This window comes from Vipera berus (genome assembly GCF_964194415.1).
Source record: "Vipera berus genome assembly, chromosome: 1".
NCBI lineage: Eukaryota > Metazoa > Chordata > Lepidosauria > Squamata > Viperidae > Vipera > Vipera berus.
Window position 1 is genome coordinate 14,132,461 of NC_138202.1, and position 15,210 is coordinate 14,147,670.

The 15,210-nt window shown below is 42.9% G+C and overlaps 1 protein-coding gene across 1 annotated transcript in view; it reads left to right on the forward strand.

The window, feature by feature from the left end:
• LOC308675788 (one cut domain family member 3-like) overlaps positions 1–11,444 on the forward strand; it is a gene marked incomplete at both ends in the record, with an annotated part of 73,028 nt that extends 61,584 nt beyond the window's left edge. The window contains one exon of the mRNA XM_081341329.1: positions 11,152–11,444. Coding sequence (XP_081197455.1) covers positions 11,152–11,444 — 293 coding nt within the window. The remainder of the gene's footprint in view (positions 1–11,151) is intronic.
• Positions 11,445–15,210: the final 3,766 nt, after the last annotated feature.

Below are 15,210 nucleotides of genomic sequence, written 5' to 3' on the forward strand. Positions count from 1 at the left end.
CGGGGGAACCTTTACCTTTACCTTTATGTGCAACATATGTATAGACCTACACCCTTACATATAAGTAACATATAAATATTATTCACTGTATTTAAGGACTACCTGTCTTTAGAAGAAAATGGCAATATTGGACATTGATTTAAATGATAAACTGTGTACAGACCCAAACAGTTATTACATCTCTGTTGATATCCTGGTCATTTACCAGAGAAACCTCTTTTCTTTTTAAAGACTGGGTGGCATTACAGTTGATGATTTTATCTGCTAGGCTTCTGTCTGTTGGTCCTATATGAATCCAAGTGAATAAATCTGGGTCTGTGCAATATATTGAATGGTTCCCTAATCAAACCACCCGGACTCTCACATACCGCACCGTAAAAGGAAAAAAAAAGTTAACACTAACCACATTTCACATTGGTGTGTTTGCACCTGCTAGGTGCTTTAACCTGGTTAAATAGGTTCCATGACCCTTTCACTCATCTGCTTGTACCTATTGACAGAATTCAGAAATATAGGCCAGAGTAGATTGGGCGAATTGTGAAGCCCATAAATTCATGTCTGATCTGCAATTTATTTGCTGCAGGCAGTCAATTTTAGCTTTTTTACCACACTGCAAACTTCTGCCTTGGATGTCTGCGGAGATTCTCAGTCATCCGGGTCACAGTTGTCTGAAAGGTGCATTTTTTTCCTTTTCTTCAAAAGGCAATTGGATTGTTTTATCTTGAGGAGGAAGAAGAAGAAGACATTTCGCTTCTCATCCAAGAAGCTTCATCAGTTCTGATGATGGGAGGATGGAAGTACAGACAGTTGAGACTGGATGGTGGGGAGATGGAAGGATAGGTTCTGATAAGGGTGGGGGGGAATGGAAAGACTGTATTGCTTTGCAGTCATCTGGTCATTAGCACTCTCCCTGTGAGCTCTTGCGGTCATTCGGGGGGGGGGGTTATCTGTCCCCTCAGGGTCACCTGAATCAGGGTGCAGTTGATTGTGAAATCTTCTTGGAACTGCTGCAAGGGTTGCGTTGGAAATTGGAGACAGCTGGCGTCTTATTCTTCTCCCTCTGTTGAGAAAGGGCTGTTCAGTTCTAAGAGAGATGGATTCGTTCACCCCTCTGTCAAACCAGTGGTCCTCTCTGCCCAAAATCTGGACTATTGGAAATGGGGATCCTGCCTTGGATCCTCCATTTTCCCTCTTACTCCTACCCCATTTTTCTTTTTCAGAATAACAGAGTTGGAAGGGATCTTGGAGGTCTTCTAGTCCAACCCCTTGCTCAGGCCAGGAAACCCTATACAAGGTAGTTCTCGACTTACGACCACAACTGAGCCCAAAATTCCTGTTGCTGAGGGAGACATTTGCTAAGTGAATTTAGCCCCATTTTGTGACCTTTCTTGCCACAGTGGATAAGTGAATCGCTGCAGTTGTTAAGCTAGTCACACGGTTGTTAAGTGAATCTGGCTTCCCCCTTGACTTTGATGGTCAGAAGGTTGTCAAACAGGTGGTTCACGTGACCCCGGGACCCCGCAACCGTCATGAATAGGAACCAGTTGCCAAGCGTCCAAAATTGGATCACATGACCAATGAGATGCCGCCGGGGTGGCAAGTGTGAAGAGCGGTCATAAGTCACTTGGTTTTGCTGTTTGTGGTCACTAAACGGACTGTTGTAATTTGAGGATTACCCGTGCCATTTGGACTGTTTTCTGCTACGTCGCCACTCCCTCGTCCCAGTTACTACTAGCAGGTGTGAACTGAACGTTCCCCTCCCTGCCCGTCCTCTTTGTATCCGCTCCAAACCACCAGCACTTAAGTAAAAGAGGGTGAGGAAGCGAAAATTATAGGTTTTGCTTGCTGCAAAAGGGCAGAGGGAGGAAGAAAAAAACCACACAAACACACAAGCGCCTTGGCAGGCACAATGGAAGAATTGCTTTGCCCTTAAAATCAGGGCTATTTAGTGGAATGCTTAGAAGAGTTCCCGCAGGGAGATAATTGTCCTCTCAACAGCCGGGCCCTTGATCGTCTCTATTATACCATCCTCCTCTTTTAGAAACAGTTCCAGAGAGGCTTCAGCGTTTTGTTTTTTCTTCTTCAAACCCGAAAGAGAAACAGTCCGGGGAATTGGTGGCAGTGAATCATAATCAGGCTTTTTCTTGAAGGAACCAGCCACCCAGGTTGCAATTACAGGTAGTCCTCGGCTTACGACCGCTTTTTAGCCCAGGATTTCCATTGTTAAGCAAGACGGTTGTTAAGTGACGTTTGCCGCATTTTACGACCTTTCCTGCCCCAGTTCTTGAGTGCATCGCTGCATTTGTTAAGTTAGTCATCCCGGTTGTTAAGTGAATCTGGCTTCGCTTGTCAGAAGGTCGCAAAAGGGGATCACATGACCCCGGGACACTGCAACCATCATAAATACGTGCCGGTTTCCAAGTGTCTGAATTTTGATTATTTTGACCTGGCTACAGGGATGCTGCAACGGTCGTAAGTGTGAAAAACAGGCGTGCCACTTTTTTCAGTGCTGTTATAACTTTGAACGGGCACTAAACAAATGGCTGTAAATTGAGGACTACCTATATTAGGGTTGGGATTGAGTTTTGAGGAGAGAGAGAGAGAGATGAGTGTCCACAAAAGAGAAAGTGACATAATTGGTCTTGTGACCTCATAATATACACTCATGATGCAAATTGATGCAAGAGTGGTACAATTATTTATTTATTAGAAGCACAGGTGGTCCTTGACTTACCTCAGCCATTTATCAGAGGCCCTTGTGAAGTTACAACAGCCTTGGAAAACCTGATTTACAAGCTGAACTCGCACTTAGGATCATCATACCACCACCTCAGTTGTGGGATCAGAATTTGGGCCTTTGGCAACCAAATCATATTTGTGACACAGCATCCTTCGGTCACATGACCGTGGTTTGTGACCTTTTTTTTACTGATTTCCAGCAAAAAAAAAACGCCCTTTGGGTACGATGGATTTCATTAACCACCATGTGATTCACTTAAGGACAGCTGTAAAAACTGACAAATTGGGTCTGACTCAACATACAGCCACGACAGTGTATGGAGAAAATTCCAGTTCCAGTTGTGGTCATAAGTTGAGGACTAATTGTATGTGCTATATTTAGAATGTCTCCAAACAGTTGCCTTCAGCAACCAGCCCCGCTCACACCTTCCCCTTTTATTATCAGTCCCAAGACCATGAGAAAGTTGCAACGCGGTGGCTCAGTGGGTTAGGACGCTGAGCTTGTCAATTAGAAGGTCGGCAGTTTGGTGGGTCGAATCCTGAGTGCCGCATAACAGAGTGAGCGCCTGTTACTCGTCCCAGCTTCTGCCAACCTAGCAGTTCGAAAGCACGTAAAAATGCAAGTAGAAAAATAGGGACCACTGCGGTGGGAAGGTAACAGCGTTCCGTGCGCCTTTGGCGTCTAGTCATGCCGGCCACATGACCACGGAGACGTCCTCGGACAAGCGCTGGCTCTTCGGCTTTGAAACAGAGATGAGCACCAGCCCCTAGAGTTGGAAACGACTAGCACGCATGTGCAGGGGAACCTTTACATTTACTTTTACCTAGAAATATCCAAACAAAGGAGAGGTCAACCTTTATATAGATGTATAGTTGAAGCAAAACAGGTACTGTACTGGCAAATATTCATTCCTACTACTTACAGGTATGTCCATGGGGTGTGATGAAAAAAAAGTCCAGATAATACACTATAAGCTCCACTTGTTCTTTAGCGTGCCACTGTAATGGTGTGTGAGAATGACTTTGGGAGACAGAAGGAAGAGCACAGACTGGGCAACATTCGGACAAGTGACAGCTTAGTCTGTAGAAGGAATGGGGGAATGACAAATGTCTTGGAAGAGATGCCACCTTGCTTTTCAGACTGTAAAAAAAAAGGTGGGGGAGACATAACTTCAGACCTCTACGATTCTGTAAATGTAATTTTACAATAAAGTTAGAGTGAGTATTTCTGGGTGTGCTTCTTGACTGGACTATCCTGAAGGGCTGACAATCACATTTTTTAAATATCCTGAGGACTTAGTGCACTGTGAATCCCTGCAGGTAGCCCAGCACCTGTACAGGTACAGGACCTTTTTGATCATACCCCATGGGTCTCCCTGTGCATAGTAGAAACAAATACAGGTAATCCCCGGCTTACAATTACAGTTTACTGTAGCTAAATCAAACAGTTCTTAAGTGAGTTTTGTCCCATTTTACGACCTTTCTTGCTAGAGTTGTTAAGAGAATCACCCCAGTTATTAAGTTAGCAACACAGTTGTTAAGTGCATCTGGCTTCCCCATTGCTTTTGCTTGTCAGAAGGTCGTAGAAGGTGATCACATGACTCTGGGACTCTGCAACCTTCATAAATATGAGCCAGTTGCCAAGAATCTGAATTTTGATGACATGACCATGGGAAAGTTGCAACGATTGCAAGTATGAAAAATGGTCGTCAGTCACTTTTTCTGTCCTGGTGTAACTTCAAAACGGTCACTAAATGAATGTTGTAAATCAAGGACTAGCTGTATTATTTTGGACTTTCTTTTGATGAGCCTCATGAATCCACTTCTATAGAAACATTAGACTATGATTGGTATATCTCTTGCCTCACAAATTCCCGTTATGTCTGCATTTATCTTACCCGTCTGTGACTGTAAACATGAGTCAGCCAATGCGTGTGGCATGTCAGATTGAACATTCAGATTGTCAGAAGGGGGAAAGATCTTGGAGTAATGGGGCCAGATGGTTGGGAAGCTGCAGTAACCCCTCTATAAGGAAAGGTCATAAGGTCTAGGAACTTCTCATTGAAAAGAAAGGTAGGTGAAGGGAAGTAAGGGAGAATTAGGATCAGATTGCTCCTGAGTGGCCTCTTCCTGTACATCGATCCAAAGGCTTTGGGGTTTGTTGAGGAGCTCAACAGAAAAGATGGACAGAAGAGATGGGAAAAGACAAAGATTGAGTCTGTCCAAACACATGTTAGAGCCTATATTAGGGATTACGTTACAGGTAGTCCTCAATTTACAACAGTAATGGAGCCTTCTGAACTGGATGAGACACAGCCTTGTGCTGTCATCTGGCAGGATGAGTCTATAAATCTGAAGGAGGTGGACAGGTTCTCGGAGTTCTTTGGGTGGTCTCCTGTATGTTCTTATCTACTGTATGTCTCTCCTAACTGCTGACGGCCTTCTACGGAAGAACATAGAGTTGGGTTGAAGCAGGGGTGAATTATCCTTGTGTGAGAGGATGCTTCTATATGCCTCAGAGGAGCTGGTGGTCTGTTTCCTTCTCAAAAAGCTATCACTGGGGCCAACCGTGTTGGCTTATTTCCAACTTTCCCATTTTGGGGAAGGTTCTGGAGAAGATTATCACGATGCAGCTCCAGAGATTCCTGGAGGAAACGGATGACCTTGATCCTTTTCACACCAGGATTCAGTACAAAGATGCCAACCTTTACAAAGGCCTTAAAGATCTAGCTCTTCCTGTAGGCACTAGGCCAGGACAAGGTGGCAATCTACTAAAATGTCAAGCATTGAATCATTCTCCTGCATGGCTGTTTTACTGCCGTTGTTTTAACTGTGCTGTAATTTTTTTCCTAGTTGTTCTGTTTTGATCTTTTCACCCCTCTGGTAAGCCGCCCAGAATCACTAGGAGAGTGGGTAGCCTTAAAATGGAATGAGTAAGAAGTACTAAAATAAGTTAGAAGATTCATAAAAGGACAGTGAGGAAAACAGACACAAAGAATGCTGGACAATAGAATGGAATGAGACTTGATTTGGAGCTTCAGGACAGGTTGAAAAGCTCACTCGTGCAAGACATGGCCATGGCCATCCACTTGGAAGATTATAAAGAGGGAGTTAGATAAATCTATGAAGGGTGAGGTTTTCAATACATGATGATGACAATGGCAACTACAATGAGGATGACTCTACCAAAGGTCAAACATGGGACTATCAACTCCAGTTTCTAGGCTTCCCAGAGACATATGGCTGGATTTTATTTGTTTAATTTCAGTGCTTCCAGGAGTGTGGACTTCAGCTCCCAGGATTCTTATCAATGGTTAAGCTGGCTGTGGAATTCTGGGAGTTGAAGTCCACACTCTTGGAAATTCCCAAGGTTGAGAACCCCTGGTTTAACTGATTGATTCTTATAGCTGTTCTATTCAGTACATGATTTGAATGCTAAATAGGGGTGATTTGGGGCTGCACCAGCAGCATTCCTGTCCTGTTCCTAGATCCGGGATTCTCAGCTTCAGCAACTTTAAGATGTGCAGATTTCAACTCCCAGAATCCCCCAGCTCATGCACGGGCTGGAGGATTCTGGGAGTTGAAGTCCGCCTATTTTAAAGTCGCTGAGTTTGAGAAAAACTGTTCTAGCATCTTACTAGCTCATTCTAAGAATCCCAATAGGAGGTTGATCTTAGTCAAAACTCAGCTTCCTGGGTTGTTGTCAGACTAGATAGCGCTGGTGAAAGATGCCAGTGACAGCTGAAATCTGGTACATGCAAGTCCTCAACTTACAGCCACTTGTTTAGTTACTGTTGAAAGGGACACTGGCACTGAAAAAAGTGACTTACAACGGGTCCCTGCACTTAGAACCGTTGCAGCATCCCCACAGTCACGTGATCAAAATTTGGGTACTTGGTAACTGGCATGTATTTACAACAGTTGCAGCATCCCAGGTCATGTGATTGCCATTTGTGACTTTCCCAACTCTCTTCCTACTAGCAGAATCAAAGGGGAAGCCATATTTGACTAACAACCACATGATTCACTTAGCAGCCGTGGCAAAAAAGATCGTAAAATTAGACATGGCTCACTTAACAGCCCCCTTGCTTAGCAATGGAAATTCAGGTCCCAATTGGGGTTGTAAGTCGAGGACTACCTGCGTGGCCTTCTGTTTTACCCAACCTTTGTTACATCTGCAGAAGCAACACTGCCTCCCCACCCCCTCCCCTCTCACCTGATGGTGAGATAGAGACCGCCTAGGCAACCATCCGTGGGGAGATGAGCATACGAAACAGCTCCATCTGTTGCAGCTCTGGAGACCCACAGTGTATAGTAAATTCAACTACAGCAGCTATTGATTCCTACTCTGTGGAACAGTAATTATATTGAACTGTGAACAGACATGTTAAGCTGCGGAAAGCTTTCTCTTCTCCTCTCCTTCATTTTTTCCTTTAACCTCTTAAAAGAAATGAAGAATCTCTTTTAAAATTTGTATTTATCAGTGTTACACACGTTGAATAATGGCCATTTCATTAATGAGCGAAAGGCAATCTTTACATGCTCTCAAGGTCTTTGTGTCTCAGGTCTTAGTTTCACATGCAGCAAAGCTTAACTGTGGACTCAAAAGCACACACCCGTCTCTGTAGATGAACAATCCCTCCCTATCTTCATATGTGTGGGTATGCTTGTGGTATGATTGTGTAAATCAGAAAGATCTAGGTTCCAGGTTAATGTGTAAGAGTCCTGCTGGTTGAGGCAAAGATCCAATGAATTTACTACCCTCTTTCTAGCAGAAGTTACCAAATGTTTGGGAAGGGACAACAACAGCAGACATTCTAAGGTACACTACCTTGGAACATGGAGGTTCTGCTTAGTGGTTTGTTTTCTCCATGAATTTCTTTTGCCATGAATAGAATAGAATAGAATAGAATAGAATAGAATAGAATAGAATAGAATAGAATAGAATAGAATAGAATAGAATAGAATAGAATAGAATAACTAAAATACAGGAAGTCCTCATTTAGCAACCACAATTGGGACCAGCAACTCAGTCGTTAAGTGAAGAAGTTAGTAGTGAAACCGCAACTGGTGTTATAATAAATAAAATAAAATAAATAAAATAATCTTATTTCAGCATATTTTTTTTGCTTTACAGACATGTAAAGGTCATAAATGTGAGGAGTGTTGTAAAATTACTCTTTCATCACCACTGTAACTTTGAACAATCTCTAAACATGGCAAGTCGCTGAACAAGGAATACATTTTAGGACTGTTCTTGAGTTGTTCCACTGCCCTCTGGTTTAAATGAATTCCTACTTGGTTTAGGTTCTGGCAGACTGCAAATGTTGGCTCAGAAACTTGGTCAAATCAGCCCGTTGGCCCTTGGCAGCTTCTTGCTGGTTCCAATTGTGTCTATAAGCTAATACTGCGGAATAGATTCTGCTGCTTTGTTCTTTTAACACTGCCTGGACTTCAGTATTGACCTCTGCTGGTATGGACGTTCTCAACTAAATCTCTGTGATTCTCATGTTTGTTTTCTGCTCATCATCTGCCACAGGCTGAATTTATTGGGTGGATTTTTGTTTTTGCTTGGCTTATACAGCATCAATGTATTTGCAGACTGAATCAATTTTGTGCAAGTGGGAAGCCCGCAAGAGAAGACGGGATTGGAAGGGGAAACGAAAAGGGGTTTTTGATTGTAGTGAATGCTTTGATCCAAATTCTGATTTGCAAATCTATGTCATTGCTGTCGATTTATTTTTCTTTGGTTTTAATTTCCTTTTAAAATGTTGGTATCTATTTTTTAAAAAAAAAATTAAAAGAGAAAATATAACTGTTTTGTGCCAAAAAAAGGCTTATTTTTCTTTGTTTTCCTTGCAAGCATCTGATGGTCATAGGGTAGGTGGTTCATTCATCTGCTGGGGTTTTGATAGCCAGCATTTTTATCTTTACGTGAATTAAATGTCAGTTGGGACACATGACGTCTGAAAAAGAATATAAAGGCCTTTGGCAAAAATGTCTTCTCATGTCCATGCTGATGTCTCCTGTCTCAGAGCTGCACCTTATCAAACAGATTTCGTGGGTTTTTGATGCAATGCAAAAACATACTAAACCTGTCATGAACAGGTGAATGATGGCCAGATGCAGACTGTGTGGGAGCAGCCATCTCACCTTCAAAATGTAGAATTTGGGAGTTCTTTTTTTTCTAAGAGCGAACTGAACCTTCTCAGTTGAGAATGTTCAGCTCAAATATGGGCTTGGGATGGTTGAAAGGAGAACTGACTTCTGGAGACATTTTTTCCTAGTATTAATACTCTGTGGAGTCCTTGGTGTCCTCTGAGCTTGGTTGTTTGTTCCCCCCCCAGATATTTCATTACCCAACTAGGTAACATCTTCAGTGATAACACTTTCCTAGCACTGAAGTTGTTACCGTGCTGTGTAGTGAAATGTCTGCAACAAAAAAACAGCAAGTTCAGAGAGCACCAAAAACTCCATAGTTCAGTCCTGAGCTACAGATATTCTCTTTTACTGGTATTAATACTTCTTCATGGTGTTTTCCTGATGCCTGATCAATGACCCTTTTCAAATTAAAAAAACAGAGACTACCTTTTTGGGGTTTTATGCTAAGTTGGATTGTTTTTTGAATGATTGTTATGCCAAAATCGTGCATTTTACACCAGTGGTCCTGGTGCTCACCTGAACCAGCCATTCTCAACCTGACCCTCCAGATGTTTGGAACTACAACTTTCATCATCCTTGACCATTGGCTGTATTAAGTGGCAGCTGATGAGAATTGTAGTTCAAAACAGGTGGAAGACACCAAGATTAGGGAGGTTGTAGGAGATGATTTACAAGGAGATAAGAGTTAAAAGGTTACAAGTTTCTGGGCTTACTGGGAACTTCAGGGGTGGTATATCTGATTAATTCCTCCTATTTTCATAAAATCTTAGAGTTAGAAGGGCTCTTAGAGGTCATGTAGTCTATCTCCTGCTCAGTACAGGATCTGCTAAAGCATCTCTAAGACCATTTTTTGCCATCCTCCATCCTCCACCCCATTCTCCTGAATGGGGAAGATGGAGTGAGGGACATTTCAGAATTGCCATGAAGAACTTCTTCAGTTGGAATGTGCAAATGTGCATAACGTTTTTTAAAAAAATAATCCTGGTTTTCCAGATTCCTGTTTAGGAATCACTGTGCCTGTCTCAGCTCAAGATAGGATTTACAGTTTAATCGATTTAAATATTAATGATTCTCTCTCTGGGTAGCCAGTCAGGGAACATGTGATATCAATGGGAAGCCATAATGATTGGATTCAGACAAAGCCCCGAGAACTAATCATGATAAATGAATACAGAATTTAAGTGCAGACATTTTGCTATTTAATTTTTCTAGCCCTCCTCAACAACAACAACAAAAAGCAGGTGGATAGCTGCAGTGTTGCAATCTTACAATCCAGAGAGAGATCAGAGACTGTCACCTTAAATCTCACCTATTTCTGCTTGAGGAATGGAATCAGAATATTTTATGCAAATAGACAGTTCTGTCCCATTGACGGAAAGCACTATACAGACAGCCCTTGACTTACAAACGTTCATTTAGTTACAATGGCACCGAAAAAAGTAACTTATGAGAGTTTTCACACTTACGACCGTTGCAATATCCCCATGATCACGGGATCAAAATTCAGATGCTTGGCAATTGTCTCATATTTATGACGGTTGCAGTGTCCCGGGGTCATGTGATCGTCTTTTGCGACCTTCTGACAAACAAAGTCAATGGGGAAGCCAGATTCACTTAACAGCTGTTTATTAACACCTGCAGTGATTCACTTAGCGACCGTGGCAAGACAGGTTGTAAAATGGGGGCAAAATTAACTTAACAACTGTCTTGCTTAACAACAAAAATTTGAGGCTCCATTGTGATCATACGTCAAGGACTGCCTGTATATTCGTTACGTCTTTTTAAAAAGCAAAAATCTGAATAGAAGCAATGCTAATGAACGAGAGCCAGCTTGGTGTAGCGGCTAAGACATCAGACTAGAAACTCTGGAAGGCCATAAGTTCTAGTCCTGCCTTAGGCACGAGGCCGGCTGGGTGACCTTGGGCCAGTCACTCTCTCTCAGCCCTAGGAAGGAGGCAATGCAAACCACTTGCCAAGAAAACTGCAAGGACTTGTCTGAGACACAATTGAATGGGTGGGGGGAAAAAGGCTAATGAAAGCCATCTGGTGTATTCCTTTATCTGGAGATGGGGCATTGCAAATGTTGTATGGATTGGGGGAGAGGGAAGGGGGAGAGGGAGGGAGAAAAATGGAAAACAAGCTTGATGTGCATGAATTTGATAGCCATGTTATTTGTTCTCTCTCTCTCTCTCTCTCTTTTTTTTCCCCCTTCCCCTTCCCCCCTCTTTTCCTTTCAAACCACCCGCCTAGCCTGCAAACGTAAAGAGCAGGAGCAGCAAAAAGATCGGAATCTGCAACCGAAAAAACAACGCCTGGTCTTCACCGACCTCCAACGCCGCACCCTGATCGCCATCTTCAAAGAGAACAAGCGGCCTTCCAAGGAGATGCAGATGACCATTTCGCAACAGCTGGGCCTGGAGCTCAACACCGTCAGCAACTTCTTCATGAATGCTCGCCGGCGGTGTATGAACCGTTGGCAAGAGGAGCCAGGCACCAACCCCGGAGTCCCCTCTTCATCCACAAGCACTTTTTCCAAAGCATGATCTCTTTTATTTTTTCTCTTCATACGCCTCTCATCCCTTGCATCCCCCTGAACTCCACCCAGAAGAGAGCCCGTTCCCTTCTCCACAGGTGCTCCCCTCGCCTGCATACACCTGTACGTTGAGCAACGACAACGCATGGTGCCCAATTCACAACCAATCCACAGCGGATGCCTCTGGGATATCCCAGAACTTCCAGAGGCATCCCGTGGCAGCCTCCGTCTTTGACCTCCCTCACACCTTCCCATTTGTGGAGGGCCATTTCATCTCCTCATCTGGTGAGCAAACCTTCTCCCAAGCCTTGGGTTTAGCTGAGGAACATCTTCCTTCCTGGAAGTTTCAGCCAGCGAGTAATTAAATTGTTCTGATGGCAGAGGGGGAGGGATCTGCAAGGAGCAGCTTAATAGCAGAAGCTTTCACGGAAGTGGATTTGAAAGCTGTCATCATGGGAACAAAATGCTTATCCCAGATGTCCTGGCTATGTAAGGAGCAAGTGTGTGGTGTATGCCTTAAAAAACAGCCCAGCACTGGAAAATTGAAGGGAGGACAAAAAGCAAGCAACTTATTAATTTGTGAAGCTGATTCAGCTCTCTGAGATGTATTTCTAGATACCTGTCCACATAACTGAACTTTATCCAATTCCTGGGTTTTAAATTCCAGACTAACTCATCGTTCCTTACTGGGGTTGTCTTTCACCACTGAGATAGAAGTGAATTGTGGGATACTTCTAAGATTCATATCAGACTGGTAATATCCAATTATGTCTCTCCTTCCTATTTCAAAGAGAGGTCATTTATTGTGAAGCTGATAGTGGCCTGCCTCTGATATGGGAAAAGACACGTGGGGGAATCATGTAGGAATCATTTAGCCTTTATACGGAGACAAGCTACAATTGTTTATCCTGAAATGAGAGTCAGTGATGACATGTGTGAATGTAGGTTAGGGAGTTGCTCAGTTTGCAAGCCAAGGAAAGGGCCACCTACACCCTTCATTCTAGTAACGAGGGGAAAACGCATGAAAATCCATTCCAGGGGAAAAAAAAAACATCTTCAAAATGTTATCATGTTGTCCTCATGTACATTTCCTACAGCTCAGCCCTCTTTTTTCCCCACATCCTGCTCTCCACAAAAGTCTTCACACTCCAAGCGGTCCCCATGAAAATCCACCAGAAATCTTGCCAAGCGCATCACGGCATGGTCTGAAAGTTACCAAAACCAAATTCAGAAGTCTCAAAAGAAGACTTTTTTCCCCCTTTTTTGACGATTCCTCTCCAAGGAATTCCAAGCCAAAGTGTCAAGGGAGAAACCAGAAACTCTGACGAAATATGATCCCCTCTTTTCTCCCTTGAATTAGTCATGTGGAATCCAAAGCAAAGTTGCACTGTGTCACCTAGAGTAAAAGCGGGTCATGAAGCACATTTTACGTACATAAATCGGGTAATTAAAAAAAAAAGCTTTAAAGAAATCAAAGCAAAGCAGTGCAGGAGCTGAATTTTTATTTCCTGGACACTGGATCAGCAGCTGACCTTCCATCCAATGTTTCATTCCAAAGGCCAGCCTCAGCTGAATTATTTCCATCCTCAATCCCTTTTTTTGCCTCTTATCCCCATTTTCTGCCTCCTATACCTACAGGATGGCAGAAGGGGAGAGAAACCATGATGGTATATATGATAGGAATCAGATTGGGCAAGTTGAATTGAGTGGGGGAACAGATCATGAATCTGTTTGCTAAATGGATCAATAGATTTGATTGGCAAGGGGAAGACTCCTCCCCCAGTCCTTTTCTGGCCCCAGCTCCGTATCCTCCCTATTGAAAAATAACAAACTAAAAAAAAAACCCTTTAAAAAAAGGAATTCTGGCAACGTACGAAAGATAAGTGACTATTTTTTGTGTGTGTGCCAATTAACAGCTTGCCTTAAAAATAGAAGATGGATACCAGATGATAGTCCTCTTTCACTTGAAAAACAGGACTTGACTTCAGTAGAGTCTGGCACCATGAATCAGGAGCGTTTGCAAGGCAAAAAAAAAAAAAAGAGAGAGAGAGAGAAAGAAAGAAAGAAAAAGAAAGACATGATCAGCTTGATGAGAAATAGCATCACCAGTTAAACCTGTATGTCTGGCTGGCAAAGTTGAAGCCCCCCCCTTTGCCTATGGAGCCAGAGAAAAGGCATTTGAGGAGGCAGAGAGGCCACAGAATCGCAGCCTTGCCTTCTCCGTGCTAAACGTGGGATTCTTTGTACGTGTGTTTCTGTGTACGTCGTTTCTTTGTTTTATTATTTTTTAAACGGGACACTATCAAATTGATGCGGGTAATAGAGCACCATCCTTGCGCAATGGCTTATGTGTTCACTTTATGTTGAAGACAATGCGTTGAGCACCTTTGGGAATGGAACAAAAAGAAAGAAAGAGAGAGTAAAAAAACAAAAACAAACCCCAGAACCATCAAAAGTTTATTCTTTGACCAGAAAAGGAAGAAGGGGGAAAAAAAAGAATTAAATGACTGCTAATATTTCCTATCTTCAGCAAAACATTTTGTCCCATCTTGACTGTTGGGTGCAACCAATCAGGGTGTGGGATGAGTGGGAACTTACTTGGACCAATCAAAGAAATCTGGAAAAGGGAAAATAGCAGATGCTGAGATATGTTTTATCAAAACACACACACAAAAGAGAGGGGGGGATGCCACAGGAGGACAAAAGCCCCCCCCAATCACCTCTCTCAGACCGCCCCAAGTGTCCATCCCCTTCAAATCTACCCCACCCTACCGCATCATCTTGTGTTGTTGTGAGTTTTCGATGCTAAAGAATGATGGAGAAGGACTCTGGTGGATTTCCCATACCTGATTTTGTGAAGTATTGAAGGGCTGAGAAGCCTCGCTAAAGGAAAAAAAGAAAGAAAAAAAAATATGAAATGAAATAATGAAATGAAATGATGGGGCCTGAACTTAGGAGAGGGGCAGGGGGGGGAAAAGCAAAGAAAAGGAACAGTTCTATCAAACGAACGACCCCGAACATGCAAAGACATTTTTAGTGAGAACCAGAAAATATAGGCTACCTCACTTGAGTTTTCGATTTTTGTGATTTGAAAATCACATCTGATACCAAAGATTTTGTTCTCCTTGCCTGGTTTGTGCTGGATTATACACATTTGCGCCTCCCCTTTCTTGTTCTCTTGTGATCCTCCACTTATAGTTGATAGTCACAGACCTTTCCCCATCCAGCTGTTTCCTGTGCTTTCCAACTTCCTGAGAGAGAGAGAGAGAAAGAGAAAGAGAAAGAGAGAAAGAAAGAAAGAAGGAAGGAAGGAAAGAAAGAAAGAAAGAAAGAGAGAGAAAGAAAGAAAGAAAGAAAGAAAGAAAGAAAGAAAGAAAGAGAGAGCGCTAGATGCATGAATGAAACTTGGAGTGATAGCTGAGTGCCTTTTTCTTGTACAAAAGGTGTAAAACCATTTTTCTGGTTTTCTTTTTTTGTTTTCTTTTCTTTGTCCTATAGGTTCATGAGATATTACCTCAGTTCTCTTAATCAGAGGGATTCTGGCAACTTTTGTAGCTTTTGGGTGATGGGACAAAAGCCATTTCTCCTTTGGTCCTCTGGGTCCTCTCCTTCTGCCCTCTAACACAACCCTCCGCCCCCGCCCCCGCACACACACTCCCCAGTGTTTCATGTGTACTCCAATGCACATCTAATTAACTAGGTGCACAAGAAATAGTGAGGTGTGTTCTTTTTCTTTGGGACATTTCTGTCAGAAAGTTTTGGTTGATGCTCCAACA